The sequence below is a fragment of the Sceloporus occidentalis genome, unplaced genomic scaffold, assembly GCF_023333645.1.
Source record: "Sceloporus occidentalis isolate IW3139 unplaced genomic scaffold, rSceOcc1.0.p SCAF_5, whole genome shotgun sequence".
Lineage (NCBI taxonomy): Eukaryota > Metazoa > Chordata > Lepidosauria > Squamata > Phrynosomatidae > Sceloporus > Sceloporus occidentalis.
The window spans coordinates 28,626,537-28,646,180 of NW_028316985.1; the positions used below are offsets into that span (position 1 = coordinate 28,626,537).

Consider the following 19,644-nt stretch of genomic DNA (forward strand, 5'->3'; position numbering starts at 1 on the left):
CAGAAGCCACCATCTGGCCTGATTTTGTAGGCCTAAATTAAAAGCAAGAGGAATGTGACTAAAAATATTGATATAGGAACTGAGAAAAGCCTCAATTTTCCTAGAGGCCCTCTATGCAACTTTTGTGTTGGAAAGCCATATTCAAATCTGCAAAGATTCATGCAGTTTATTCAGTAGAATTCTGCTACCAAGACATGGACTTCAGGAAAACACTATGGCACATCCTAACCTTCCTGAGTTGTGAGGATGAAATAAGGCAACTCCTTATATAATAAGGAAATAAGGCAATGTGAGACTTTGGATTCTGTGGAGGAAAGCGCAGGATCCAACAAAATATATATTACCAGTAGCTTTCCACAACTAGTTTAGGCAGCAGCAGTTTTCAAAATGTTTAAAGAACAGGTGAGCTAAAGAAACCTTTGGCTTCATTACATTTTACCATGAAGTTTAAAATCTTTTCTAGAAGGAGTTGAGTCCCTTCTATTCATACTAAACATTTACAGTTTGATGGGTGCTTATTTTTATTTATTGTATTTTACATTCAGATCTCCAGTCTCTTTTTTAAGACTACCAGCAATAACTCTTTTTCTAGTACAGAGAAGCATATAAACAGGGGGAAAACTATACCATCAGCAAAATGTATCCCTTGGGATCTTTAAAAAAAATGGCTTCCATGAATCTTAGGGCCTGTACAGACAGGCGAAAATAAAGCTGCTTCGGGTCACTTTGGAAGTATGCTGTTTAAATGATGGCATGAGTCCTAAGAGTCCAGAAGCCATGCCAAAGCCATGCTCCAGTCCTTAGGAATGGAGCATGGCTTTGGTGCAGCTTCCAGACCCTTAGGACACATGTATCATTTAAACAGCATACTTTATTTTTGCCTGTCTGTATGGGGCCTTAGATTTGGTAATGCTTGGTCCTTTAAAAGGATAATAATTAAATGAAATTAAAAACTAGATCCATGTACATTTTTGCTTTCTCCCAGGCAACCTATCTAAAAGCTTAAAGCTATCTTCCTTAAATCACGGCACATCTGATCATAGCAGATGGTAGGTAACCTTTTGTCAAATTAAGATCTGGATTAAACAACATTAACATTTAGGCTTTTAAAAAAATGCAACCTATCATTCCCCCACTTTCATTTCAGAAAATAGAAAGGCTGTCTCTTGATTTCAAGTAAGATAGATATGTCTGCAGTGAAAAGAGTAAGTTTTGCCTCCAACAATAGCATTTCTTTTCTCTAATAAGGAACCAAAATTTTTAATCAGCTTTTCTTTGCTGTATTCTGCTAATATAGTTGGTTTTATCTTGCTGGTCATTGTTTAGAATTTTGTTTTTGTAACTGCTTTGAAGTGTTACAAGTGCAAAGTGGAATAAACACTTTATTTTTAAAAAGGTTACCATCCTACGGTCCTTGGAGGACATCTGAAGAGCTATACATTTCATATATTCTTTCGAAGGTCAGAGGCAGAGTTGTGATCTCGAAAAACATATCAGAATTGTCCCAACATCCTGGGGTTGTTGTGTGCCTTCAAGTCCTTTCTGTTTTTATTTTCCATTAGGACATTTTATGATGACCCTAAGGTGATCCTACCACAGGGTTTTCTTGGCAAAATTTGTTCAGAGGGGGGTTGCCTTTGCATTCTTCTGAAGCTGAGAGAATGTGACTGGCCCAAAGGCACACAGTGCATTTCCGTGGTAGTGTGGGCATTTGAACCCTGATCTCCAGTCATAATACAGCACTCAGACCATTACATTCCTCCAAACAACCTATCTTATCACTGCTCTCTGATGCTTAATGTTTGGAAATTGTTTTAGGTTTTTTTAAATGGGTGAATCAATGTTGTATGATGGGGAGATCAAGGAGCCTCTGAATACACAGAATGCAAAGCCTTTCCAGCCCTCCACCTCCAACACTGAGGCCAGCCTTGGAGCTGATCTAAATGTTTTTTTCCCATTCAACTGCTTTGCTTCACAATGAGGGAGGACAACAACACAGGAGGAAAAGACCAGCAGTATTATAATTTTATGAACGAATGGCTAGAACCTTGTCAGAGCATTAGAAAAGTCAGAGCATTCCAATCTTTGAGAGCTCTAAGCAACAGGATTGCCCTATCAATGCCCTGAACTTCTCACAGCATTTAATTTCAAAAACCACCCACATCATTTCTCATCAGCTCATACAGGGGACAAAGGCTTAGATTCAACTCAAGCACATTTTCCCTGAATATGTTGGAATCTTCTTTGAAATAATAATAAACTACAGCCCCCAAATGAATTTATTTTAAAAATATGTATGCAGAGAAGAAGCAACACCATTCACATTTTTACTGGTTTTTTTTTTATTTCATACAAAAAGACAGTATCAGTTTAAAAACGAAATACTTTGGGTGATTATCCAGCTTTTCCCCCTGCCTCGTAGAGATCAAACCAACCAATGAGCAAGACAAAAAAGAAAAGCAAAATTTTTAAGGTAACAATTTGGCCAGAGCTGTAAAATAATGCTGTACCAATTAAATTACACCAAAATATATTATACCTTTGAAATGGCTTTCAGACCAATAAATTAAAAAAATGACAAATTCAAATAAAAAAGTTAGCTTTGAAATTAAAAAACAACCTTCCCAAATTAAATAAGAAAAAAATACATAACGCTAATAATAACAATGTGCAGTCAAGTGTTCTGCTTCTTCTAGGAATGATAACATGCCAGTAAATCCCTGCAGAACGTATTTCCAGTTTGGCAGCAATCAATCACTCATTCACATTTGTACTCAAAATGGCAGGCCTGGGCATCAGCTTAGGTAATGCTCAGTTTGGGTGTGATTCCTGTTTCTACCCAGGAGCAGTTGAGAATCCCCTCTCCTTCATTGCATACATCAATTAAATGTTTAATTGAACTTGATGGACAAGCAGTATAAAACAGCACTGTTCTGCTAAAATCAAGCTCCATTAGGATTTTAGATTGGTCCTGGCACAGCATCCAAGGGAGCAAGGCTTTACCTGATTCAAAACACTGCACTTTATGCTGATGCATATATCCAAAACTGCTGAAACATCCCCCCCCCCATACACACACACACAAAGGCACAGCAAATATTTAAACAGCTGTACCTCTCTAAGGCAACAATCCTGTGCTCACCTACTTGGAAGTAAGCCCCAGTAAATTCAGTACAACTTATTTCTAACTAAATATGCTTTAGGACTGGGTTCCTTATGGTATACAGTACATAGGATCAGTTACCAGTCAATAGAAGTATGTCCCTGGCATCATACTGTCTCAGTGATCAAGTAGTATTAAAAACAATGGGAAACCTTTCTCACCACACCAAGAAAAGGGGGTAATTGCGCTCATATCTGTTAAATGTGGTGATATGGATTTGGTGGGTATTCAGTGCCATTTTGATCAGTTAGATTATTAATGTGTATCAATGTTTGTGGAGAGAAACACCTATTCTAAACAACTGGAATAGTAGTAATTCTTGTAAACTAGAGCTAACTAGCTTACCTGTCATTGTGCAGTGAAAGTGTTCTTATGCAAAATCATCCACATGGACACAACTCTGAGAAATATAAAACCACACATTCTTCTAGCTCAGGTATTTTCATGTACTTTACTTTGGGAAATCTTGAGTTTGGCACTAGTTTCCTGAGATTTTGGAGCCACGACTGAGTGGACCAAATTCTGTTCCTAACTAAAATCATGAAGTTGGCACTAGTTAAACATAAGAATAGAATCTTAACCTGTCACTTATAGTTAGACTGATGACTGACTTTAAGCTGCAAACAACGTAACACAGTAAACTACTTTAATAATTCAGCTCTATTGGAACTAAAGAACTGTTTGCTGGAATAACTGTGAACAAAGGTAAGCCAAGTGATTCTGAATTGCCCAGACCTGTCAAACACATAGTGCCTATTTAAAAAGAGGCTTACATTCACATAATCCAGTAGACCCAAGTGGTACCTTTATGGGAGTTGAAGCCTTTAACTGCAATATTTCAATTATCTCCATCAGGTGTATTTCTTGTCTTCTCTTATTTGACCCCATTGGCCATGCAGTATCATCCACAATACATATGCATTCTTAAATTGAATTCCTCATCAAATTTACTGTTACTTTCTTCTTCCTTATAAACCACATTCATTCTCTTCCCTTACAATTTACTTACTGACAAGGGCTCTGGAATTCTGTGCTAAGGCTCCTGAAAGTGTCACTGTAAAACTCAAATTCTGCAGCTAAACAATTTGCAATTCTATTTTATAAGTTTGCGTAACCAAAGGTATAGCATAACATTTCTTAATCTTTATACAGTTTGCAAGGATGAACAAGTGGGTTCCCCCCCCCCCTTCAAAATTTCTTCTTCAGGAGTTGCGGTGAGGGCAGCTTTCTAGGCTGCTTTTGAAAGGTGTTCTGAAAGGTCTTCTGTGCATTGTTTTAAGTGCATCCTTTCCTGATTGATTCCAGCTTTTTTTTTTTTTTTTTTTTTGCCTACATGCATAATATATGGGAAGAGACTACTGGCAAGGAGATACTTTAGCTCTGACTGGTACTGCTTAGGTATCCTATTTCCTTGCATATTGTCTTCTTGTCTTAATCTTGTTTAACATTATCAGTGGTTCCTTTTAGCATGATGTATTAGCCTGGCCCATTCAGCCATATTTAGCCCACCCCTTAACCTCTTCCTATGTCATTTTGATTCTGAAGAGACTAAACATTTTTCCCATTGGTTTTCATCCTTCTTGTCCTAGTAGTAGCAAGTAGGAAGTACATTTCTATACTGCTTATCATTGCACTTAAGCACTCCCTAAGCGGTTTACAAAGTGTAACCTAATTGCCCCCAACAATCTGGGTACTCAATTTAGCAACCTTGGAAGGATGCAAGCCTGAGTCGAGCTTGAGCCCCCTTGGCTGGGATTGAACTTGCAACCTTATGGTTTGTGAGTGAGTGGCTGCAATACAGGCATTTAACTATTGTGCCACCAGGGAAACTGGGGAAGGTATAAGAAATGAATGAAAGAAAGATATGGAATATAGACTAATTCCAAGAAATCAGCATATGCCTGAAACCAGCAGGGCACAATTATTTAATAAAACAATGATGGTACATCAGTTTCAAGGGCATTAATCATTCCTTTCTCTGGATTGTGTCTAGTCAGGTGGAAATCACAGGTGCACTGAAAACAGACTATGTAGAAAAAGCAGTTGTATTGAAGTTTGAACAAAAGCTACCAATATATTTTCATGTTTTCCCTGAAACACAGGAAAAATTCAAGATCTCATTGAAGCTGCCACTTCTCTCCAATTTGGAGACATGTTCTGCAGATTTCCAGAGCCCTTGCTTGCTTCTTTTTTCTTGGGAAAAGATAACCTTCCTCACTCCCAACTTTTCATTACTACATTGCTATGTCTTCCTAGCCTAAATTCTATACAAAATACTTTCCACTCAAATCCTTAATGCTTTTCTCAAGGTAGCATTATAACTGATCGTGCCAGTCTTCAACTGGAAATTATGCATTTATCAGTATGTGCAGCAGGAAGCCTTCTGCTGCACATTTGTACTCTGAATCATGGCCTTACTTGGCAGGTAATGTGAAAATATAATTAGGTCAACCATATGGATGTTAACAAATGCACCTGCAAATAGTTTTTTAAACTTAACTTCTTTTTCTTTTAAAATGAATTTTTTGGGGGGAAAACTTTAGCATTATAGCTTTTCCAGTGATTAGTTACCTTCTCTAATATAAATACATTTACCCTTTTTCCAGTTTACATTTTGTCTAGCCTCAACTTACAGCCACTGGAATATGATCCCTTTATGTCTGCCAGATTCCAGAGGTTTTGCTTCATACATTATTGTAATGTCTTTTGGACATTAGGTAGTATTTTGATTACATGAGCTATAGGGATGCATAATGAACATGAGATGAATTTTTCCACAACATAGCTGAAGGATTTCTGCTCAACCTGTCTGTTCAATGTCACTTCAATAATGCTATAACTGTCAGCAAATTGATGACTGAGCCAACTCCATCATAAAGGTACCCCAAACCCTTTCCTTCCAGTTCTGCTGTCTCTTGTCTGCTAGTTAAGTTTGTTACAGATCTCCAGAGCTTTCTTGTAGACCTGAGTGACATCATCCATATCTGTAAGGAGGGAAAAACTGCTGTCACCTGTCCGATTCCGATAGCGTTTCAGGTACTGTGGTCGTGATCGGTTTTGTAGTCCCTGGAAATCTTGGATCTGGAGAAAATTTTCAGCTGACACACAACTCCTGATTCGAAGCCTGTTCTCTTGCAAGTCCATCAAGTCAAAAGAGTCACTGGACAGGATGCTGTCATCACTAATGACACTAGAAGGGCGGCTGTAACTTCGAGATAATCCTTCTCCAGGCAAGACTGCTTCCTCCATGGCTTCCAGTGTTGGTGATTCAGGGCTGATCAAAGCTGAATCTGTGCTGCTGGTGGAATATTTGCTGTTATGTTTTAAAATACCTTTGCGCCTGTAGGAATGGCTGTGAGACTCAATCCGTAATGTTTCAATGATGCCTGGGGATGTGTCTCCATTTGCTGCCTCCTCGCTATGGTCCAAGAGTTCCGAAGATTCACTCCGTTCTGGAGATGAATAGTAGCCAGACTCTCTTTGCTGAGTCTTTTTGAGGATTCCTTTTTTTGGCATTACGGAAGACTGTTTAACACTGTATTTACCTGTTACCTCTGCTTCTACAATGCTCTTAATGGATGTGCCTGTCCTACATAACTCTTGCTCCAATTTAAAGGTGGAGGGTAATACTGGACTGACTACTCCTTCGATAAATCCTGCACTATGAGATCGATGTTCACTATTGCTCCTCTTCTTCAAGATGCCTTTGGGCCTCTTGGAGTTTAATTTGCATGCATTTTCAACTCCTCCTTCCTGGATAGACTGTGCAATGTCATTTTCCTTTTTTGATTTTTTCAGGGACCGCTGTCTTTCTACCGTGACTTCAGATCCCTTTGGTTTGGAAAGGCACTTCATTTTGGTATCAGTCTCTGGCTGGAGGCCACTAGAACGATGATGCCAGTCTATGAACCTAGACAGCAGAGGGGATTCAGAGTCTTGAAGGGTATCACAATCACAAACACTGCTTTTATAGCCCCAGTTAACCCACCAATGATTGGCTATGTCTTCAATGGTTGCTCTGCGCTCAGGATTCACCATCAGCATCCATCGGATCAGACCACGAGCATCTACAAAGGATAGTAATTAAAACAAGTGTATCTTAAGATTTTTTTTCATTTTTTAATTCTAAATCAGTACAATGACATAAAACAAGATACCCCAGTGCTGTAAGATATATTGTTGCTTTATTTTTAGGAGGTACATATGTATGCTATGCCCTGGCCAAAGTATCAATTACAAATTATCTGTCTTTTAATAATCCAAAAGAGTTTACTCATTACTTCCCAAGTGACTATTGCTAGAATCATGGGGTGGATGTGGCCATTTTCCCATTTTTAAGTGTGTGTGTGTGTGTGTGTGTGTGTGTGTGTCTAACACATTACCCCAAACCTCACCTAGAATGTTACCATGATACATAACTGTTAACACTAATGCTTTTGCTATTTTACATAACAATTTCAAGCACTGAAAAAGACAGATCTCAGGGAGAATGCTAAGGTAACATTTCTCCCTGATATCCAGCTGTTTGCGTGTAAGACCAGCAGTACAGACCAAATCAGGAATTAAGATGAGTAGATCTGAATAATTATCCTTTACTTTTCATACGTCTCAGAATTTTGGCTCAAAACAACTCAATCTTGGCTCAATACAAATTTTGTTTTTTAAAAAAGTATTAAAATGTATGTACGGGGGGAGTATATTTTAAGATAAAATGAACACAACTGTGTATTTTGAAAGGAAAACATATAAATGTGATGTGTTTACATTGCAGTCTGATGTCGAATGAGCATGAGGCAGAAAATTCTTCCCATGAAAGAAATTGATTTCTCTTGTTTAGATCATGAATGGGAACCTGTAACCCTCCAAATGCTGCAAGACTCCAACTCTTACTCGGCATGAGTCATCATGGGCAATACCCATGTTTGATGGGAGTTACAGTCCAAAACATCTACAAGATCAGATTTCTCACCCCAGTCTAGAACGTTTCCTATGGATGACCTATCTGTGACTTTTATTTACCCCTAGGTTCTCTGAGACATGCACACATGCATGTTGTATACTATCTCAATAAAGTGTAAGTGAATCGTGCAAACCATGTCATTTTAAAATGCTGTTAACCATGTCCAGTTTATGATGTTAACAGATCTGTCCTCTTTATGGGAGAATTTCCCATTATTTTACTTTTGTGCTGTTAAACTCAGTTAACTTTTGAACTTCCCTAAAGAGAAAATATTAATATCCATTGCTCAAATCCAATGAATACTATGTACCTTTCAGAGGAAGGTACAAGCAACACCGCCTCTGAGTATTTCTTGCCTAATAAAGCCCTATGAAATTCATAGGGTTGGCATAATTCTATGTTTCTAAGTCAACAGGTGACTTGAAGACATATATACGCGCACACACACATTGCTGGTGGAACTACCAATCAAGCCTATATCATAATTAACTTTGAACTTTAAAGTGGATGAAAGTATCACCTTTCCACTATTTCTATATTGTTAGCATTATTACTTTTGAAAATATCAGAGGGAATGGAAGAGAAAGGAGATCTAGTTCAGTGCATTTAACTAGTTAAATTTGCATAAAAGAATTTGGCAGTGGAATAGAAGCATAGGCACAGATGCTTCAGACTGGGATTGTTACCGTGTGTCATTTTGCAGCTTGTCTACACTATTTCATTTGCAAAGGCTAAGAGACTTTCTACTAGCCAAAAAAATGGTAAAGGAAAAATCAGACTGGTAAAGTTCCCTGAAAGCAATAAAATCCACTAACTGTAAGACATCTATTTCCAAAAGAACTTTTGGGCAGGCCTTTATTCAGATAACAACTGATAACAGATTATATTTCAAGAGGAACAGGAGATAACTAGCTTGCCAAGTTAAGCTTGCAATAGAAATATACGGATGTTTTGTTTATTTATTTGACTATCAGCCTCCCACCTAATAAATGCTTGGAAAAGGTAATCTTAAAATAAGTAAAAGTCTGACAGATATTAATATTTCATCTCTATCCCTGGGCAACTGTCTGCTTCCAGAAATGGCTCAGAATAAAATTTGGTGAGTCTGATGAGACAGATGGCCAAAATACCCTAAATGCACCAGATCCCATCTGTTGGTGGAAGTTATGCATGATCAGCTCTGGTTAGTTCTTGAATGGAAAACTGCTAATGAAGACCAAGTGCTGTAGGTTATATTTCAGAGGAAAGCAATGGCAAACCACCTCTGAATATTCTTTGTCTCAGAAAATCCTAAGCAATTCATGGGGTTGTCCTAAGTTTACAGGCAACTGGAAGGCACAGAAATGCACAGACACTAGAGTCGGCAGCTAGTTTTCTATGTACTGCTTATCCTTGTTATGTGCAAGTCAATTCTAATTTATGACACTCTCACAGGGATTACTTAGAAGATTTATTCAGAGGAGGTTTGCCATTGCCTTCCTCTAAGCACAGCTTGTCCAATAGCATTCTGTGCATTTCCATGGCTGAACTTGATCTCCCAGTATTCAGAACACAAACGACTACACCATGCTCACTCAGTGCAGGCTAACAATGCTGAACTGACACAGTTCATGGTAACCAAGATATCTGCAGAGAAACATAAATGTTATGTTAGTGACTTTATATTATATGATGCTCCTGACATGTTGCTGTATATTTAGCCATGTGAAGTGCTTTTTGCTGGAAAAGATAAACATTGAACTTTACTGCATTGGCCCTGGAACGGGCCTGTAGCGTTCCAAAACGGAACATTCTGGTTACACTCAGAGGCGGGGAATGGATTTTACCGCACAGAGAGAACACTGCCACCACCGCCGAGCATCCCCATCTGTTCCGGATGTGTTCCCCAGGGGGCGATTTCCAGGAACGCTTCTCAAACATTTCCGAAAATCGGCCCCTTTGGAACGCATCTGGAATGGGATGGGGATGCTCGGCGGTAGCAGCATTCTTGCTGTGCAGTAAAATCCATTCCCCGCTGCTGAGTGTCCCCAGAACGTTCCGTTTTGGAACGCTACAGGCCCGTTCCAGGGCCAATGCAGTAAGTTCATTCTCTGGTGAAAAAAATTGTTCTTTAGTGAAGCTCTGGTCCCCTGGCATGATTTTTTCAAGAACCTCTGTTGTTAGAACAGTGAGTGCTGAATTCCAGGTACCAGGTAGGCTGGAAAATTATCCATTGTTTCTAGCACCCTAATCATGGAGTAGGTTTCCTGAAAGATAACTTGTTAGAGCTATCAAAGGGGATCTGCTAACACATCCCCACCATTAGGGAAGGCTGCTCCAGAATTCCCACAAATGTCTTTTAGAAGCAATGCATATTTCAACTGGGAGGCACTGGTACTAGTCAAGAACAATCTCTACCCCCCCCCCCCACACACACACACACTTTTATTGGTCTTTTTGCTTCAGGTATTTCAGTCTTACATAAACCAAGAATTACAAAATAGGTAAAGCAAGCCTTTTAAAACCCTTATAATTTTAATTTGGTTTGCCAGATCTCCTTGATACCTGAGGGTTGTGTTGGCTCACGATATTCTCCACTGCTGATCTGCCTGATCAGATTTTTGTGATCAAAGCCATCAAAGGGCATTGTTCCATAAACCAGCGTGTAAAGTAATACACCAAGGGCCCAGCTGTCAACCTAAAGCAGAGAGACAAGAAACATAAGGGCTAAAAAAGTCAACCCCCAAAGCCTATGAAACTACAAGAGGCACAGAACATCCAGCTATGTTTAATAATGAACACATGGATATCCATTGGAAATCTGGAACTTGGTATGAAAACCAAATGAAAGAAACATTTTATATGTCTTTCATGTCTGAAAATTTATTTCAGTTATCAAGAAAAGCTTGTGATCATTTAGTCAGATTCCAAACATTCACATGTTCCAAAACATATAAGTATGTTTTCTTTCTCCTTCCTTCCTTCCTTCCTTCCTTCCTTCCTTCCTTCTGCTTACCTCTGGACCTCGGTAAGGTCTTCCATTGACAATTTCAGGAGATGCATAAAGTGGGCTTCCACAGAAAGTTTGGAGAAATTTGTCTTTCTGATAAAGATTTGAAAGGCCAAAGTCTGCAATCTATAAAGAAAAATGCATAACAAGGTTAAACAGAACAGTCAGCACTCAATGTATCCACAAATTCCACATGCACAGATTCAACTGTCCACAGCTTGAAAAAAATGTTAAAAAAAAAAAACACAAAAAAGCAAGCCTTGGTTTTGCCATTTTGTATAAGGGACATCATTTTACTACACCACTGTATTTAACAGGACTTCAGCATTCACTAATTTTGGTATCCACAGGGGTTCTGGATTCCAAGAATTCACTGTATAACTTATGAAAATGCATGTATAACTTAGGAAAATTAAGTATGGTTTATTAGTGAACATCTGCATTAGGTATCATTCAAGAGTGTCAGATGATTATTTCTTTTTTTATTATTGCTAAAAAAAATTCTCCAGGTTCTTCTTTTATTGTTCCATGAATTCTCTCTCCTCTGTGTTCTTGTTTCAATAGGCAAATTTCTAACATTTAAAAGGGGCAGCACACAGAGTAAGCCCTGGCTTTCAATTTCTTTGGTTCATTTGCATCTCCCTACCTCCATTACCAAGGTACAGTCAACGCTCGGTAGCCACAGATTCTGCATCCATGGATTCAACCACCCACAGCTTTAAAATATATTTTTTTAATTCTTAAGACTTTTTTAGTTCAGTGCCTCAGTAGTATGTTCCTGTGAACTGGAAAAATATCACACAAAAAGATGTACAATCACACTGACTCCTTTTCTTTGCTATTTTATAAATGACTCAGAGGCATGTATCCACTAATAAAACATGGTACAGAACAAATCCTGATGAAATCATGTAATGCTATTTCATGAAGACAATGCAGTATTTTATCATTACATATGTGCACATTGGTAATTAGGGAGAGGAGACACACAAAACAACTAAGAGCTGTGACAAACTATTTATTTAGTTAATTAGTTTATTTAATGCGCCGCACACTGTGAAGATTTTCAAATAAAAGTGATGAGTGAAACCTAATAATGAGAGATTCCTCAAATATTGCTTCCTCTTTGAAAAAGAACTGGGCAATTTGGGATTCCAAAATCCAAAGTGCACAATAACAGAAGGATCCCTTTTCTTAACATACTTTTATCTGAAAATATCATGAGTGCTAACATGCATGTGAGCAAGTTGCCAGTTCATGTGATCCTGTGGCATTACAAGGGATCGCTCTGCTTTTCATGGCTTGGTCATTATCCTTATTCTCTAGTCATAGAATCACAGAGTTGGAAGAGACCACCAAGGCCATCCAACTCCCTGCCATGCAGGAACTCACAATCAAAGCACCCCCAACAGATGGCCATCCAGCCTCTATTTAAAGGAGGAGACTCCACCACTCTCCAAGGGAGTGTGTTCCACTGTCAAACAGCTCTTACTGTCCGGAAGTTCCTCCTAAAGTTCAGGAGGAATCTCTTTTCCTGTAGCTTGCATCCATTGTTCTGGGTCCCATTCTCTGGAGCAGCAGAAAACAAGCTTGCTTCATCCTCAGTATGACACCTCTTCAAATACTTAAAACAGGGCCATCATATCACCTCTTAACCGTATCTTCTCCAGGCTAAACATACCCAGCTCCCTAAGTCTCTCCTCATAGGGTATCATTCCCAGACCCTTCACCATTTTGGTTGCCCTTCTCTGGACACTTTCCAGCTTCTCAAGATCCTTTTTGAATTGTGATGCCCAGAACTGGACACAGTATTCCAGGTGAAGACTGACCAAGGCAGAACAGAATGGTATTATTACTTCCCTTGATCTAGACACTATACTTCTATTGATGCAACCTGGAATCACATCAGAGTTTGCTAAATTTCAAGGGTGGATTTTAGGTAAAATAGATTTATGCTAATTTTTCCTGCACTAATTTTTATCATGATTAGTGATTGACTTTTTTCCCATATTCTCAATGTAAGTGATCCATATGTTTGGATCAGGAAGTAATTTGTCCATCAAGTCAAATAAGCTAGTATTTCTCAAGGGGAGGAGGAGCCATGTTAGTCAACTGTAGCAAAAATAAGAGCCTTATGGCACCTTGAAGACCAGCATTTTCAATTTCTATAAACCTTTGTGAACTGCAGCCCTCATCATCTGATGCATCAAGATAACTAGAAATTCCAAAGAATGTTTTCTTCTTCCAACGCAAATGGATTTAACTGACTTGTTTGCTCAACTAGTCTGCGATTTTACTAAATGCTTCCTGAACTTAACCGTGTTAGAAGAGGTGGTCTTAATAATTAACTGGTTTATTAAGATTCAGATGATGTAAATCAATCTAAAAATGGTTCTGTAGATATAATAAAAGAGGTAGTAAGTCATGCTTTAGGGAACAAAATTGAAGTAGATGACCTATGGAAAACTTTCTAGTCCTACAATTTTTAACTATTCATTATCTTGGACTCCATCATTAGCAACACAGGAACAAAATTGGGGTTTACTTATCATTTCACTTATGTCATCTTTAAATGTTATTTATTTTATGTGTGTACGTGTATGTGGGAAAGAGAAAGAGGTTGTTTCTAATACAGGGCTGTTCTCTATTTCAACTGGAAAACTCATTTTTAAAATGTCAGTATTTCAACCCATGTTCTAGCAGTTCCTTGTAAGCAGACAAAAGAGATGGGAAAATAGTGCTCCACAAATTCTACACTGTATGCCTGGAATTGTGTTAGAAGAAGCTTGTGTACAACTACAGCCTGTAAATGTAATTTTGAGGCTCAGAATGCAGTTTGTCCAGATTGCCTTAAATAAATTCCACTTCCTTATCAAGTCACTCTGAAAGTCATTCTTAAAATAACACAAAAGTGTAGTGTCAATACAAATTCAAAATGTTCAGTGGTAGAACTTGCATCCTGGACCACAGAATTAGCTTTTTGTAGAGGAGATGAAATCTCACTAATGCTGTTTCTGATACTGTGTGGCATGCCTGCTTAGGACAATCTGTCCCCTTATCATCACACAATCTACAAAACACATGGATATCTGCATGCCAATATTAATATATACAGTTCAAAACAAAACCCAGTTCCTAAAAGACATTTGTGTTTTCATTTTGGCTGTTCAGGAAAAAGTATTTCTATCACAACCAACTCCCATAATCACAGACTGATGTTTATCAGCTTTTCCCATTAAAGCTGTCATTTTACCTCCCCCCTACTATGGAAAAAAAAGTCATAGTAGCCAAGATTCCTTCATGTTCTTGGCACTTAAGTAGAGCCAAAGTATTAACTCAAAAAAGATTTCCCAAACAGGAAGGGGTTGCAGAAAAGCCAGACTTTGTATTCCCTTGCTTTACCTTAAAGGAAACAACTGTTTCCACTACCTACAAGAAATGTGATGAAACATACTCATTGACCATGAAACTTGCACCCCTGTCTTAGTCTTATTTGGTCTTAGTGTAATTTGAAATTGCTTCTTTACTTCAGTTTGAACCAGCTGAGAAACTGGACCTCTCTCTATTGGTCTTTGATCTAGAAAACCTAACTGAATTATTGACAAGAGAATACAATGTTCATGAAATCCAAGATTTGCTGGTAGAGTGCACAGTTCTAAAAAAGCAGAACTATAAATATAAACAGAGTTACTGAGCCATATTAATTTCCTTTGCTGATTGTTCTACTTATCTTGTTTTCACATTCTATTTTCCCAATACCTGTTTGGGGCTAATGAATGTGCATTGTGCATGTTGTTTTCTTCTCCTGCTGTGATCAATTTCTCTGTGTGCCAAGGAGGAAAGCTGTCATTTCATTAAGAATAAATTGATAATGCTTTGAGTTAGGTCTACTGGCTTTCTAGTTATACATTGTCCAATTGCAGGAAAATGTGACACTTTCCAAATAATGTTAAGGTGTTATAAGAATATGTTAAATGAGCAAAAATGAAGTTAAACTTGCTATGAGGGTTGAAGTTAAAGTTCTTCCAGTAAGGAGATTTGTATAAGTGCCTGTGACAACACTGGCGGCAGCAGTTTTACATTTATCTATTCACAGTGAGTTTTTCTTATTAAAAAAAAGACTTATATCACAGGATTTACAAAATTTACTTTCTAAGAGGAAAAAGCAATACCTTCAAGACTCATTCATTGGTTATTATTTTAGCATGAGTTTTAATTGATATAAAGCCACTTCTTCAGATTTAGTACAGAGTGATAGCCAGTCCCCAGGAAATAAAACATATTTACACATTAGTGGGATGGAATTAATAGGATCCAAAAATATAATTGAGTATAATTCAATTAGGCTGTCTCTCTTTGTAGTATTCCTTTGTATTTTCCTTGCTCAAAGACTGAGACCTTTAAATTTAGCACTGTATGTCTAGGGAGGCTGAAATGTTCTGCATTTGGTTTTTGGGTACTGCCATTTCTAATGTCCAATTTGTGCCCAAATTTCCTCTTGCATAGAGACTGTCCCCTTTGTCCAATGTAGAATGTTAAGGAGCATTGCTGACATAGGGTGGCACATATCATTTTGGAGGATGTTGTGGGTGATATTATTGTGCCCTGTAATATTGCTCCCAGAGTAGATGTGGGAACAGAGTTGGCATCTGGGTTTGTGGCAGGGTCTTGTCCCTGTATTATCATCCATGTTATGCATTCTGTTGGAAGTGAGTAGCTGTTTAATATTCGAAGGATGTCTGTAGGCCAATAAAGGCTTACCTCCCAGAGCTTGTGAGAGGGCTGTACAATTCTCCAGAACTGGTTGTAGCTTGTTAACTGTGTGTTTGAATGATCTCAGCTAGAGACTGTAGAACACAGAGTGTTCTATCATTTTGTGCTGTTGGTCTGTCCTGTAGTAAATTGTACCTAGGTATTAATCTTGCCTTGCTGATTTGTTTCTTCACCTCCTTAGGTGGGCATTGCAGTTTGAGAAATGGTTGTTGTAAATACAAGAGTTCCGAATCTCTGTCTCTGATATGGTTTTATTGGAGAGCTTGGCTGTAAACAGTAGAGTTGGTAGTGTGTTCTGGGTGGAAACTCGAGGCATGTAAGTATGTATGGTAATCAGTGGTTTTTCAATAAAGTATGGTGCTTTGAAGTCCATTGTGCAGTTGCACAGTGATGTCAAGATCCAAGATTTGTGTGGATTGTTTCAGGTTAATGGTAGGGTGGAAGTTGTTGAAATCCTGGGAAAACTTTTCAAGTGATTTCTTTCCATGTGCCCAAGTAATAAAGATGTCATCAAAATATTGTAGGTAGAGGAGAGGTTTCTGGGTGCATGTCCTAAGAAACCATTGTTCTAAGTCAGTCATGAAGATGTTTGCATACTGTGGTGTCATATACTTACTTACAGCAGTTCCACTGACTTGGAGATACATGTTATTCTTTAAGGTGAAGTAGTTATGAGTAGGTACAGAATTTGGTGGCTAGGTGTGTTTTTGCCTCATTCGGGATGGCATTCTTAATGGTTTGTAGTCCATCCTCGTATGGGATGTTGGTGTACAGGGATTCCATATCCATAATGGCTAGGATGGTGTTTTCTGTGGGTTGTGGATGAACTGTATTTTCCTCAGGAAATCGGTTGTATCCTTCATGTAGCTTGGAGTGTTGATGGCATATGACCTGAAAACCAAGTCCATATATCCAAATATCTTGAACAGTTGTATGCCAATGTTCATAATGCGGGGCTTCTCTTGCATATGAATGGACACTTCCTACTAATATAAATCACACCCTAAGAAAACATCAGAACACTTCCATCATATCCAACAGCTGATTTGATCAGGATTGCATCACAGACAAGAAAATACTGATTGCCAAGCTCAAGATCCATAAGCAGAACTCTCTTGCAGCAGATACAGGAAATCTAGTTCTTCTTTCAAAAATAATACAAAACTCTTAAGGTTAAAAAGAAGTATGTCCAAAAAGCTGAGTGGAATAATCTTATCCATGCAGTAAAATATGATGGCATGGCTTCCTGCTGAAGCTTCTGGGCAGTACTCATACCTCAGGTTCTTCAAGTCTGTACTGCCACATCTCTGCAGAGAGCTGGGAGACAAAATTCTCTATGCTGGGCGCCAGACAGCATTTTAGATTCTTTACCCAACTGGACTATTTATTCAGTTTTGGAAGCAACCAATCTGGTAAATCCACTAAAATCAAACAAGGCTGTGAGTATATCCCCCTGACTTAATTAAAAGAAATGCTGATTGGTGGGCTCCCATTCTTGCAACTCTTTTTATCTACATTGACAACAGTGCACCCATTCCTTCTGACTGCATCTTCGCTGTTATCATTCCCATTTTCAAAAAAGAAAGTAAAAGAAAGCCATGCCCTCCCTCCAGTCCATCTGCCTTGGTCCAGGCCTCGGAGGTAGAGAGGAACTGCTGGACCTCTTACCCTTTCCCGCCACCACTCCCTTCTCCTTCTGTGTCATGTCTTTTTAGATTGTAAGCCTGAGGGCAGGGAACCGTCTAACTAAAAAGACTGTATGTACAGCGCTGTGTAAATTTACAGCGCTTCATAAATAAAGGTTAATAATAATAATAAGAAAGACAACCCAGAAAATTACCACCCAACTAGTCTACTTACTATAATTAGTAAACTTTATGCAAGACATCTCTACTGGAAACTCCAGGACTGGATGGAATGAGAAAGTATCTTGGGTGACAAACAGGCTGGCTTTAGGTCAAGCTGATCAGACTTTAATCTTACAACATCTGGTGGAGAAATATATCAGCAAATCCAAAATATCTTCGTATGCAGTTTTTGTGGACCTTAAAGCTGATTTTGACTATCTCCAAGGATAAACTCTGATATAAACTTACACCTTGTATGGTGGAACACCCTAATGTCAATACAGAAGAACACCTGGCAGCCAAAGCTTAATAGGAGGAGCAGCAATAGTTGGGCCAGATGCAAAAGAGAATAGGGTTCCTGAACCTACCATATTTTGTGTAAACAAGAAAATTTAACTAAACTGCATCTTTTGAAAATCCCTTTTCTACACAACTGTTAAAGGTCAAGAAACTTCTTCATTTTTCCACTTGGCCATCCTAAGTACTAGAGATGAGGTAGACACCTTCATCTCAGAGCCAGTGATGATATTAAATTCTTGTCACTACTCTCCTAAAGCTTGAAAAGATGACTCTGAAAGCTAAGGCAGGGTGTTTTACTTAAAATCTAGTAACTGATCGTAAGCTTTATCACAAGAAATGTCTACCTGAGTTACACTCTCCCTAACAATGAATAAAATTGCTGGATAAAATATATTATCTAAGACAAATTACTGAGATCTTAAAAATATAAAAGCAATCATATTAACTTGAAGACAGCCCATTTGTGTAAGGGAAAACTTACAGATTTACTCAACTGGACATCAATAATTTAGAATCCCAGATGTGTTTCCTTGCCAACAAATATTGTTTAGTTAAACAGTGCAGAGGGAGAGGTCCCTGAGATCAAAACAGAAACCACACACACATACAAAAATCTAAACCTACAGTATCAAGCATGATAGTGTGGTTTTGTTTAATATCAAGCACTGTTAATATGCCTGTGAAATATGGTAAGTCAGATATAAAGGTGGGAAGGAAGTTTAGTGTGACAAAATCCAGATTCTGGTAGTGTTGCCTGTGATGAGAATAAGGGTGGAGATAAAATGGAAGCTGTCTTCAGTTTTCAGTTTTAACATCTCAAAATGTTTATTGGTATTGGTACAAGAACACTTGTAATATTATCTATGTGCCAGTACAGTACACATTTGTGCACTTCCTTGAATACACATGGAATATTAGTTTGCACATTGCTTTTTAGTGCATGTTCAGTGATCATGAAAGTACAGTATGAACAAATTAGTGGAAAAAGAGAGGGGTGTTTCTTCTTCCTCTTGCATTGATCAAAAGAAAAGTATTCAGAGTGGGAAGCCATTTCTGAAATTCTCCTTGAATAATTATTGTTTGTATTAAATAAATTAAGAAAAGATTAAGGAAGACAAGATGCAAGTCAAACTGATATTATTTCATCAAAACATACTTATGTAGGATTAAGTCTCATTTAACTCATGAGTCTTAACTACTTGGTAATATATTTAGGTCTGTGAACACCTAAGCACTTCAAACAAGATGTACTGTAAATTTCCCTTCTCCAAGTTTCCACAATGGAACAGTCTTTGGTTTTCCCAAATTATCTCCTTCGGTAACCAGGAAGTGTTATGAGCATGAAACAATGGCCCTTTCCGCATGGGCACCCTAGTACGCCCCTAACCCTAGTATGCGCTTGGTGCATACAAAATGGCGGTGCCCGTTCTGCACGGGCACCACCATCTTGACGTAGCTGACCTTAGTGTCCGCATGCTGCACTGCGCTAATGACACCGCAAGTGCGTCATTGGTGCCTTGCGACATCATTAGCGCACCGCAAGAAGAAGCTGCATTTTGCAGCTTCTTTTTTGCGGCGCAGAGGAGTCACGCGGTTTGGCCGCTGGGGCTCC

General features: G+C 38.4%; 1 protein-coding gene across 1 annotated transcript in view; it reads right to left on the bottom strand.

Annotated features, from left to right (window-relative positions):
* Positions 1-2,342: 2,342 nt before the first annotated feature.
* NUAK1 (NUAK family kinase 1) overlaps positions 2,343-19,644 on the bottom strand; it is a 78,243-nt gene continuing 60,941 nt past the window's right edge. The window contains exons 5-7 of the mRNA XM_089528028.1: positions 11,119-11,238; positions 10,668-10,800; positions 2,343-7,230 (exon numbers count right to left, since the gene is read on the bottom strand). Coding sequence (XP_089384154.1) covers positions 6,086-7,230; positions 10,668-10,800; positions 11,119-11,238 — 1,398 coding nt within the window. The 3' untranslated portion in view covers positions 2,343-6,085. The remainder of the gene's footprint in view (positions 7,231-10,667; positions 10,801-11,118; positions 11,239-19,644) is intronic.